The 13178-nt window shown below is 32.0% G+C and overlaps 1 protein-coding gene across 4 annotated transcripts in view; it reads left to right on the top strand.

Moving 5' to 3' along the window:
• The window catches only part of nuf (rab11 family-interacting protein nuf), a 245548-nt gene that overhangs the window by 176682 nt on the left and 55688 nt on the right, over positions 1-13178 (top strand). For 2 of the 4 annotated variants that reach the window (XM_085960041.1, XM_085960039.1), the window contains exons 7-8: positions 2043-2081; positions 3434-3530. In XM_085960041.1, the coding sequence (XP_085816167.1) occupies positions 2043-2081; positions 3434-3530 (136 nt within the window). Of the gene's footprint in view, positions 1-2042; positions 2082-3412; positions 3531-13178 lie in introns of all 4 variants that reach the window. The other 2 variants (XM_085960040.1, XM_085960038.1) reach the window with 1 other exon arrangement.

The following is a 13178-nucleotide window of genomic DNA, read 5'->3' as shown; positions in this document are numbered from 1 at the left end:
AACATTTATGATATTTGATTAATCATGTCAATTTCACGTCATTTTTTTTAATATACAATTAAGTAAATATCTGTCTTAAATGACCATAATAAAACAACAGAACGGGTAATTATTACAGAAAACAACATAAAATCCGTAACAATTTACTATTACATTCTTCTTTGCGGATCTATTCTCGACAAATGAACTTGTTTTTTACTTTCGTATTTTTTATAATCATGCATACAAAATTTAATGTGCTCGCCTACTTAATACACTGTGTTTTTATTTTCTATTTCTTACGCACATTATAATGCCATTTTAGAAACGTATCTACTCTGCATTATATTGGGCATTGGGCATGGGAATTCAATTGTAGCCAAGGGATACGTCATATTGTAGACAAATTAATACCTTGGGAATTTAGTTTTTTTTGGCGCACCGCAGAATTAATCAACCATAGAAAATAATCATATTGAGGTATATGTTTATGTGACATCTAATTACAAAAACCGACATGTCCACAACCAAAATATTGGTAGTACCTAAATGACGTCTTCGTCACTCCGTCCGTCGAGCGTAATTAGCTGGTTTTAACTTAAGTATCTTTTTTCTATTGTATTTTATTTTCAAGTTAGAACAATATGCAATAAATATTATATGAAGCATATATATATTATGTAATTGCATATTATATCAACATGTATTTATATCACCTAAAATAATCGGTTTCTGTAAATTTTTAGGTTTTTAAATATATTTTTTGTATGATTTTGGCGCGTTTTAGAAATTACAGATCATTATTATTTTCATAGCAACTACAATATTATTATGGTTGCTATGAAAATAATAATAACATTGTATACTTACACCATGCCAATGGGTTATACCTATATATTATTTACTTCTGTCATCCATGGATATACCTCAGTGGCGAAGGGTGGAGGTAGGCTGCTAAGATCTGACATAAATAGTCCTCAATAAACTTTGTCAGTTAAACGTATTTGTTTTCATTGAACTAAGTCTATTATTTACAGATGGTGTTGGTTATTTTATTACTGCGAAAACCAAGCCATAGTAGATAATAGTCAAAAAATAATTGGCTATCTATAAAATATCTAAAATTATGCACTTAAACCATACATAATTTCGAATATTTAATAGATAAAATAATATTTTTTTATCTACTATTGTTTGGTTTACGCATGGCTTGATGAATTTTAAAAAACAAACCATCAACATTTGCAATATGTATTCTTAATTCAACGAAAACAAATATGTATGAATGAAAAAGTGTGCACTATTTTGTCGAAGCGCTCATAACATACGAAAACTATTAATTATGGTTTGATTGAGGCAAGGTTTAATTGATTTTTGAAAACTAATCAACACCATTTGTAAATTGTAGTCTTGGTTCAATAAAAACAAATATGACGACAATGTTTAATGTGCACTATTTATGTCAGATCTTAACAGCCTACCTCCAACCTTCGCCACTAATATATCTACACCGTTGGGAATAAAATGCTTATATCCTTTCATATAAAGCAGTTACATGTTTTAATTGATTGTCACTTGTACTTGTTTCATCCTCACCCCTTGAATTATTCTTTTTTTTCATATAAAACACTCTAAATTTCGATTTACAATTTATTGCCTAATCGATTTCAAATTTTTGATTTTACTCTCCTGTAAAATATTATTCCAGAGATGAGACAATTATAACCATTTACTATTACATTTACATAGGTGTCAATATTTTTTAAGAATCTAATCCGATAGGTATAGGTAAGTCATTCTACAGTAGCTTGCAGTCATAGTGGTATTGTTTATTAGCATTGAAACAGGCATTGCAACAAATAATTCCATTACACTTGCAAATCACCTATGGTGCCACTGTATAATGATTTACCTATAGTCTTACTGAGAGATACCCTCAAATCAGAATTAAATTAATTTAAATATAATATATAAAATATAACTCATAATTTTTAATGATAAATAATGCAATGTTTACAGTTATTATTACCATTTTCATAATCTATTGTTTATTTCCTTTTCAGCTCCGGAAAAAGACAGCTTGGATCAAATGCTTTGGCAAGGTAATTCAATTTTAGATTATACATTTATGTGCTACCTATTTCATTCTACTGTTTCCATTGGAAAGCATGCACCATTATACTTCATGCTAAATGCCATATCAATTCATTATTAACTTAAAAGTTTTTTTTTTCAAAACCCATACATAAAAATAAATAATTACTGAATTAATAGATGGTGCTAAAATAATAAAAATTTTGTTTGCTATTTTCATGTCGGTAAAACAGTTTTCTACTTGGATTTGGATTAAAAGTTTTTAACACAATTTTATTAACGCCATGCGCAGACAGATGGCGCTATACTATCTGCCTAACAAAAATAATAAAATACAAACATTAGAATCTTCGATTGCCTATTTATTATCATATAATTGCAATAATATAATATTTATATTAGAATATGGATATAAAAATATGCTAATACATTGTCTCTTGTGTGACTATAAATTAAATAATTCAGGTACCTACACTAGTGGCCAAGTTAGATAATATTTCTTTTATGCTTAATATGTTTTTGCATTCCAAAAAGGATAGGCATGGGCAAAATGACCTTTTATAAACAGTAGTCATAATAATGTTAGGACTAAAATGCTTATACCCTTTCATACAAACCAATTACATTTTTGGATCCTGTTCACACATAACTAGGTATGCGGTGATTTAAAAACTGAATCCAGCTGACTTTAAAATTTTATTGTAGGTCACTTGTATTGTACTCGAAATCCTAGGCCACTAAATCGATCTTGTACAGGTAGAAGAGTAGTAAAGATATGATTTTTGTACTAAAGTAATTCACAAAAAGACTTTGATTAAATTTTTCTCTAATATGGAATTTGGTTTAATAGTTTTTTTTTTTTATGAATTAATCATAATATTAAAAAATGTATTTGGCTTTCCCCGTGTTCATGCTTCAATATTATAGGTACCCAATATCAATGGCGAAGGGTGGAGGTAGGTTGTTAAGATCCGACATAAATAGTGTACACTAAACTTTGTCAGTCATACGTATTTGTTTTTATTGAACTATGACAACAACTTGCAGATAGTGTTGGTTAGTTTTAAAAAAACAATTAAATTCTGCGAAAACCAAGCCATAATAGATAATAGTAAAAAATAGTTTCGTGTGCACTATTTATGTCAGATCTTAACAGACTACCTCCACCCTTCACAAGTGCCTAATACAATATTATGTATTATTAATATCTAAATTAAAATTATTTTAACTAATATGTAATGGTATATTAACAGTTCCATTTAATTTAGGCTTGCTTCTACTAAAATATGGATCTATGAAATGGGTCGTTTCATTGATCTTAAAAAATGTTATATTACAGCCAATTATACCGGTCTTCTAGCTTCAACTCTTCGGGGTGCGGCTCCACGGGGGACCCTGCCGAGGATATGTACTCGGATGTTTCGCTGGAGGAAGATGTCCACGGTCTCAACTATAAGGTAAGAAATCTTATCATATGAATTTGTGGCTGTTTCTAATATTTAAATTGAATTTAGAATGAAATGAAAGATGGTGCTATTTGACAAATATCTGTTATATTTCTCAACTCAAAATATAATTATTTCTGTAAATTATATTCAATTACCACATTCTGAAACACTAATAAGTAGATTTCCCCGTGCAAATGCGCCTGCTCATGGAGATCTGGGTCCGCTCAGATAAATTTAATTCTTTCGCAAACAGATAAATGTGAAATAGGCTGTCATCTTTTTAAAATCTGTGTTCATATCTTTACAGAATTGTCCTATTCTGCTAACGCAACTGCAGGTGTTATCTTAAATGTTTATTTCCACACATAGATTAAATGCATTTGCAATTGACAAATTAACGATGCCTACATTGCAATTTCGCATTGTCTCTAGCCTATTCTGCTAACGCGTCGATTATAATTATGTAATGAGATTTTCTATTCGAGCGTAGGGCAGGTAAGTTTAAGATTGATGAGGGAGTGACGTTTATAGTTGTCGAGCTAAAAACAAGCTGTTTAAAGTACGTGAAGATACGAGGTGCTAATAGGTCTAGGGATACCTCCTTGCGAAAAAGTGCCCAATGACATTGAGTGTTCTAAATACAATACTTACTTAAAAAAATCTTTTTAATGTTTTCATATACATAATATTTATTAATTAATACAGTTGAAATTGTAAATTATCAAAAAAATGTCTCAAATTGCAAGATTCGTATTTTTCTGCATGCCTCTGGTATGTATAAGCATCCCCCTTAATGATAATATAATCATACCCGGGAAACTATGCGTAGAAATTCGAAAGAGGCAATTAGTCAGTCCAATTCGAGGTGAACATTTTTACTTTTGTTGAATTCAATATTTAGTATCCCTACCTTTCGATTTCTTGCCATTATAAAAAATTGGGTTGAGTTGATTAGGTTTTTAAAAAACAATGACCTGGCGCTACATATTTTATTTGGCACTGAACCACTGGTTATTATATCGTATTACAGTGGCGAAGAGCTACTTTTAGAAAGAAGTAGGCTGTGGAGACCAGGGAAAAAGAACACACTTCTCATATATATAGGTATACTCATGAGGAATATTACTACTAATGAATAAGTACTCGCTAATGATAACGACACACTAATATGATGAAATTTCAAAAACTCACTGTCGACATAAAATTGAGCAATGAGTTTAAATTAAATATTTTTCAAAACATATATACACATCAAAAATCTCTAGATAATTTATTTTTTATTTTTAAAAACAATATGTTTATTAATAGGTAATTAGCCATAGAATTTTTTTTTTAATTATTTATTATTTTGGACAAAGTGCAGTCATGACAACAATATTATGCGCGAAGGTTTTAGGCTCTGCGATAGGAGCCTACCATATTTCATACAATTCGGTAGACTGACTGAGGTTATGTGACGTAAAGTCCATACGAAAAAATATCACCATTCCTTGACAAATTATCTATTCTTATTATAAATAAAAAATATTCTTTAAACCTTTGCAGACTGTTTTGTAATCTGTATAATACATTCCTACATATATGACATCTGTCGTTGTCAAATTTCAATTATTTTTATAGAATTTTCAAGTGATTATATTATAAATATGACAAAATGCAATTTTAAAATGTGTTTCTTAAGAAGGTAGGGTTTAAATAATCGACTAGTATGGTGTCTTCGCTACTGTCGTATTATAATCGTAAGTATGTACCTATATGTAGGTATAATCCTATAATATGATATTTATTTACTATGATATAGTTTAATGATAGTCATACTTGGATTTCGTAAGCCGGAAAAGGCCACTTCCTGCGATAATAATATTATGTAGATGATGTCGAAATTAAAATTCGATACGTTCACTCTGCTATATACCACCTATTCGCTAGAAAATATATAAGTCAATAATATTATTCCGTTCATATTGAAATGATACAATATCTAACAAGACGGCTTGAGATTACCTATCTCTACCAGTGGCGAAGGGTGGAGGTAAGCTGTTAAGATCCGCCATAAATAGTACACACTAAACTTTGTCAGTCATACGTTTTTGTTTTCATTGAAATAAGATTACAACTTACAGATGTTGTTGGTTAGTTTTTAAAATACAATTAAACTCTGCGAAAACCAAGCCATAATAGATAATAGTCAAAAAGTACTCGTCAATCCATAAATTATCTATACTTATGCACTTAAATCATACATAACTTTGAATATTTTATAGATAGTGTAATATTTTTTATCTTTTATGGTTTGGTTTATGCAGGGCTTAATGAATTACAAAAAATGAACCAACAATATGTATTATATGTCTTCTAAATACAATGAAATCAGATAGATAATGAAAAGGTGTGCACGATTTTGTCGTATCGCCCAAAATATATCAAAACGATTATGGTTTGGTTTAGGCAGGGTTTAATTGATTTTTAAAAACTAACGAGTACAATCTCTAAACTATAGTCTTAACTCAATAAAAACAAATACGTATGACTAACAAAGTTTAATGTGCACTTTTTATGGCGAATCTTAACAGCCTACCTCCTCCCTTCGCTACTGTCTCTACCAGTGGCGAAGGGTGGAAGTAGGCTGTTAAGACCCGACATAAATAGTGCACACTAAACTTCGTCAGTCATACTTGCGTGTTTCTTTTCATTGAACTAAGACTGCAAATTTCAGACAGCGTTGGTTAGTTTTTAAAATCTGCGTAAACCAAACCATAATAGTTTAGGTATGATATGGGCGATCCGACAAAAATAGTGCACACTTATTTGTTTTCGTTGAATTAAGAATACATATTTCAAATGGTGTTGGTTAGTTTTTTTTTTAAATTTATTAAGCCTTACCTAAACCAAACTATACATACTTGAGAGATAAATAAAAATATTCTTCTGTCAGTAATATATATTATTTGTTTTTTAAAAAAAGTTTAGTGTACACTGTTTATGTCGGATCTTAACAGCCTACCTTCACCCTTCGACATTAATCTCTTCCCACTATCAGACCCGCGCGAGGGACTTAAAAACACTGCCCTCTTGCGAAATTCCGAACGATACTCTTCAACCTTAACAATTTTAAAGTCAGACGAAAATTTTTCAATATTTTGTCAACATTTTTTAGGAAAGCAAAATAGTGATAAGATGTCCCACATGTATTAGAAAAGTGACTTAACTCAAAATTTGCAATTATTCAGGAGAGACATTTTAATTTTTATTCGATCTTTGATTCTCCGTATTTTCAAAACAATGAGACAAAAATATAATAAAAACAGTTCACGTTTTAAAGATATTTCTCACGTATACGTACTGGAAAAGCGACGCAACTAAAAAAATGTCACTGTTCAAATTCACACAACGTCAAATATGGCCCAGTGGAAAAGTGACACTTGTGTAATCTAGGGATAAAAATAAATAAAATAAATTACTTTCGCATATACGGACATGTAGAATAGATGGCGCTAGCTTAGTTCCAGTGATGATAACTGAAAATCGACACATTTTGAGTTAGGTCTCTTTTCTAATACATATGCGATGTATTAACAGTGACGTCCCGTGGGGGTAGGCAGATTGAGCATCGCTTGGGGGCGGCAGTCACTCGAAGGGCAGCAAATCGTGAAGAATCATTTGGTATAATATATAGAAATAGGCACCTAAACTTAGCAATAACGAAAATATCTTTCCACTAAAAAAATCAGCTCAGTGGTTGGCGACAAAATGTATTAATTGACATAAAAGTTTTAACAGTTGTCAGGTGTATCTTTTCAGTACCTCAGACTCTGGTGATTTGTGTAAGTGTCTAACTTAGTTATATTATATTTAGGCGCTTTTTATATCTAAATTAAATTTTATATGTTTTAGTGGTATTATTTTGTTAGTAATGTATACATACAACACATTTTTTAGATATTGGATGAAAAGTTGGTCATGAAAATATGGCAAAAATTACTGCATAAAAAATGGGGCGGAATTTTGGCGCTGCCTAGGGGCGGCGTTTTGTCCAGGGACGTCACTGTGTATTAATGTAGGTATATTGCGGTATTCTTGACATCATAATTATAATAAGACAATATTAGCAACTTTTGCAAATCTGGATGCATTAAATGGCTCCATGATCTAATTTCGCGCGTGAATAACAAACATCTGGAAGGCATCGGTTTACGATACAGTTGGTAATTTTATATTTGGCGTGGAAGTATTTAGGTTTTATAATATGAACGGTCAATTTCGATTTTCGAGATGTTGTTTCCGGCGAATCTAAGTGTTATATAAGAACAAGATGTGTTTGCTATGCATAATATAATATTTTTAATTAAAATCTATAGTTGTGTGCATAGAGGCGATTTATCATGCAGTTGGGAAACTAGGGCCTCAAAACTACACGAAAATCTGTGGTGACTGATATTTTCAGTCTTTCGTATTAAGAATTGCATAATCCACTTTCAATTACATAATTTAAAATCTAAATCCCGGATCAGTCTTGAAACTATTAGATACTTACTTGATCTGGCGCTATAGATAGACCATTCAGATCCATGGCCGATTACACAATCATCTTCCAGGAATCTCTCATAAGTCGTTCACATCCAGCACCTCTGCTTTCCTCTTGATGATGCCAACGTCTTGAGGAGCTGAATGCCTACTGGGGTTCTAAAAACTATGGAGAGCTATATGTCCATCGCATCCCAACAATATGACTGGTCCACCTGCGTCTTCGCGCCCTCAAAATATTATTAACTATATTAGTATTAAGCAGTGGCGAAGGGTGGAGGTGAGCTGTTAAGATCCGACATAAATAGTACACACTAAACTTGCCAGTCACACGTAGGTATTTGTTTTAATTGAACTAAGACCACAATCATTGTTTACAGTTGGTGTTGGTTATTTTTTTTAAATCAATTAAATCCTGCCAAACCAAACCATAATAGTTTTGTGTGTATTATGGGCGATACGAGAAAATTGTGCACACTTTTTCGTTCATACTTATTTGTTTTCTTTGGATTAAGAATACATAATTATCACACATATTATTGTTGGCTTATTTTTTTTTAATTTACGAGTATAAAGCCCTGGCTAACCAAACTATACTATTTAGATAAAAATATTACTAAGTATAAGTATCTATAAAATATGAAAAGTTATGTATGAATTATGTGCATAATTTAGATGTTTTATAGATAGACGAGTGTTTTTTGACTATTATCTATTATGGCCTGGTTTTCGCAGGTATTAATTGAATTTTAAAAAACTTACCAACACCTTCTTCTTCCACCCTGTCACGTCCCAACATTGGGGCATGGGGCAAGCACAAGTTGGCGCCACTTCCCTCGGTCCATCGCCAACTCTTGCGCCTCCCGCCATGTCAGACCTGCAGCAGGTAGGTCGCTCTTGTAGCACCGCTGCAGGGTGAAGGAGGGCCGGCCACGGCGACGGAACCCTTGAGGCTACGAGGTACGAAGTGCCGCACTCTTTGGCGGCATCCGGGATACGTGTCCCAGCCACGTAATGCGTCTCTTCGTGATAACTTCAATCACCGAAGGCTGTTGTGTCTGCTCACGAACTCGGGTGTTTGTAACGCGGTCGTACCAATGTACCTACCCCTAAGATTCGGCGGAGACATCCAACACCACATGTAAGTTATTGTAGTCTTATTGCAATGAAAACAAATACATATGACTGATAAAGTTTAGTGTGCACTATTTCTAGCGGATCTTAACAGCCTACCTCCACCCTTTGCCATTGGTATTAAGCTGAATTTTTTTGAAGAGCTCAGCGAGATAGTACCTACAGATGCGCCCCCTTGTGTCAATTCTTGTCAACAAAAATATTTCAGAAGGAATAAGAAAATAAGATTGTCCATAGAATAACATGTCTGAGAAAAAAATGACGACTTTTTGTAGTTCTGTTTGATAAAATCAGCAGTTTTCATCAAAAAATAGACAAGCTCCCAGATCTCCAATGTATGTACCTACATAATATAAAAATGCATTGTCGGTGAGTTGGATTATTAAAATAAATCGGCAGTTTTTATGAAACTGAAAACAGTCGCATATTATGGAGAAAAAATATTAGATTTAACACCGCATTTCATAGAGTATATGCTTCATAACTTTTCACTCCGGCTCTAGGATGGAAACGATATTGTAATATATTATAAAAATATTTTTTTATGTAAGTACCTATATCTATTACCTATAAGTATACTTATATATTTATTACTAAATATATTAATACAAGTGAATATCATTTGCTCTAATTTTATACGAGGGAATCAGGCAAATAAGCGTATCAGTGTAGTAAAAAGTGCAAAAAAGTGCAAAGTTATAAAACGTATAGGTAGGTACTCTACCTATGCGATTTTTACAATCGTCTAGTGCAGGGGTCGACAAACTCTTGGACCAAAGGAGCAAGATATGAATGGCACAACGGTTAAAAAACTTTCGAGAGCCATACGTATATTTTTATAAATATGGTTTAATTTAATGAATTTTATAATTGTTTATTTATTAATACTTTGGACGTTGAAGACGCACCTGGCGCGTAATGACCAGGCGGCCGATCGATGTAATTAACGTGCATTTTAAAGGTGGTAATTAAAAAATCATTATCTAGTCCGCAGCGAAGAAGATTTCCCGAATAAAACTAACGTAAATATATTTTTATTGTTGAAATTATAAATATATTTTTTACAGAATAACCACTTGTGTTGTGAAATTAAATTGCATTTTTCTCTCTCCAAATCCTTAATTTTGGTGGCAAGACCTACAAATTTGGAGCTTTGCAACTTGAACACTGAACATTTTGCTTGTTAAATCCACTAATAAAATTGTATTTCAAAAGTGCTCGTGTCATTATCAAATAGTGAAAAATTTAATTTGTCGACTTTTGCAATGGGCGGATTTAAAACAACAACAATCATACCTTTTTGCATCAACCATCCTGGAGGAAAAATTAGGTTTGCGATAATATCATTATATAATATAATAAGTGTACAAATCAATGACAAAAAATAAAAGTTGTGAATTTGGCAAAGAGCCACACGCCAATACCCAAAGAGCCGCATGTGGCTCGCGAGCCGCGGTTTTCCGACCCCTGGTCTAGTGAAAAATGCTAGATCTGGCAAGAAAAACGCTGAATTTTATTGGCAATGCTGTTTCAATGCCTCTCCTTGTAATTATTTCTATATGGTCTCCACTTTTCGACCACACGTTTATCCTTGTGTACTGAGCATTACAATACTCGTCTATGTCTTATATGTACTTATAAAATATTATAATTACTCATTCTACCTTTTCCAATTTAATACATTACGATGTTTCTTCGCAGAAACTTTAGATCGCGCTTAAATTGCTATAATAATTTTCTTCGCCAGTGAGTTTTCTCGTGAAAATTAAAGGGAAAATTCTCGAAAAGTTTGCACACGCGTGGAAATTAATGATATTATATTGTCATGCCATACGCTAAAATAGTTGAAGGTCTACCTCTGGTCGATGTGGTATTCCTAGAAACTTATTAATTTGTCACTTTGACAGGAAACAATATGAGTAACGTATAAGTGCTTTTTATTTTATGTAAATCTTGAAACAAAAACACTGTAAACAGTTGCTTAGTTATATTAATATATTCGGTTATAAGAGAATTGAGTATGGAACTAATAGGTGGTTAACATCCATTTCTCGTAAAAACAAAAATCTGTTAATACAAACCTCTAGCTTGTGGAGGCCCAAACGATATTTTTAAGATCGGACATGGTGAAGAAGAAGAATAACAGAAAAATTCAACATCAACTATCCAAATGCATAGTTTTATATGCACGTTTTAAACGACTTATATAATTCAGCTGTGATGTAGGTGTCCTCACACAAAATGTGCTATAAAATCCGACCGAATAGACAATATTTTGCTCACGGTTTGACATGACTGAGTATATATTCATTTTTTTATTGCAACACCTCATTGGGTCGTATGCATGAGATTCCCAAATACTTTATAGGCTAAATACTGCTCATTTGTATGCATGAGTGCAATAATGTAATCCGTTGGTAAGCGACGTCACGATGTGACGGCATAATGTGTCATGGCGTCCATATAATGGCAAACTTATAAAATTTCATTCCCCGATCATTAATTTAAAATTTTGAAATTGTAAATGTGTCTGAAAGTGTGCGAACGTTACCATATAAATTTAATAATTATAATTTAATAATTATAATTGAATAATTATTATGAACTTTAAATAATTTATCAGTTATTTTATCACATTTTTTTATAATTCTACTGTACGAAAGGATAAAGTATTCCCAGTAAACATTTCCATTTGGGGGCAATACATAGTTATATTATGACTAACTTCACTTCAATCACTTCTATTATGAGATGTCAAAACGGAATAAGAATAAATGAATAAATGAAATGAATAAACAGCACGACTAGGAACTATTTTTAAAGTTCGCAAATGTTTTACAGAGTCTACAAAGTGAACGATGGCCTCAAGCAAACGTTTGTTGTAATGAATGCATTATTAAAATGACATTTGAAAGTGACAGATGAAGCAGCCATTTTGAATGACGTGTGACGTCAGATTGCTTACGTCACAAACAGTGCTATACGCTATATGGTGGAAAATCGGTTAAATAGCTTATAGAGAATTTCGGAATCTCATACATACGGCCCATTGTCAATAAACATCGATAACTTAATAATGTAGTCAATGTAGTTCAGGGTTTTACCTGGAAATAATTTCTCTAAAGGGGAGACTTGTGCCCTGTAACAACATTACAAAAATCAACACTCGTAAGTGTTGATATCGTTACTTGCAAATGATACTAACACCGTTCCAAAGTAATTTCGTCGAAGATTCTGTCCTTCTTCTATATGCTATGGACGCCATATTGGAAAATGGCGAACGATTTTTAGTTTTTTTGCTACAACTCATTAACTGTGTAAAATAATAAACGTTGAAGATAATTAAAAACTACTCATCTTTATTAAGAATATTTGTATGCAACGTTTACTGGGCTGTAGATTAGAAAGAAATGTAAAAATTGGAAATTAAATTTTAATTAAATATGTGTTTCGAATTCGGTTACATGTAAATTGTACGTAAAACATTTCACCGTTGCGCAATTCGCCATGAGATTTCTATCTTGGAAAGATATGACCGTATACTATACGGTCTCCACAATTTTATTAGATTCAGTATGAACAATTAATTCAATTTGCATAGCTGTTTTTGGCAAAATTCGTGAATTCAAGAATGAAAACCTAACCTAACAAATAATCCAATATATTGGCTATTTTAAAAAGTTGTTTGCTGCTGGCTTCCTGTAAAGTGCAAACCGTCAAGAACTGTTTTATTTAGCCATGAATTTTATGTCAGTTGAGTAGGTATACGTTTTATAATTTTACACTTTTTTGCACTCTTTACTGTACTGATACGCCTCTTTGCCTGATTACCTCGCATAAAATTGGATCAAATAAAATTTACTAATATATATGTAGTAATAAATAAATAAATAGATAATATATTTAAAAAAATATTTATTTTTAGAATAATATAATATATATGACATCATTTTCATCCTAGAGCCGGAGTGCAAAATTATAAAGCATAATATACTCTAC

Source organism: Rhyacophila brunnea, unplaced genomic scaffold (assembly GCF_057557595.1).
Source record: "Rhyacophila brunnea isolate RB1 unplaced genomic scaffold, BYU_Rbru_1.0 scaffold_9, whole genome shotgun sequence".
NCBI classification, from domain to species: Eukaryota; Metazoa; Arthropoda; class Insecta; order Trichoptera; family Rhyacophilidae; genus Rhyacophila; species Rhyacophila brunnea.
The sequence above is the reverse complement of the archived record's forward strand: the minus strand, read 5'-3'. Positions and strand labels throughout refer to the sequence as shown.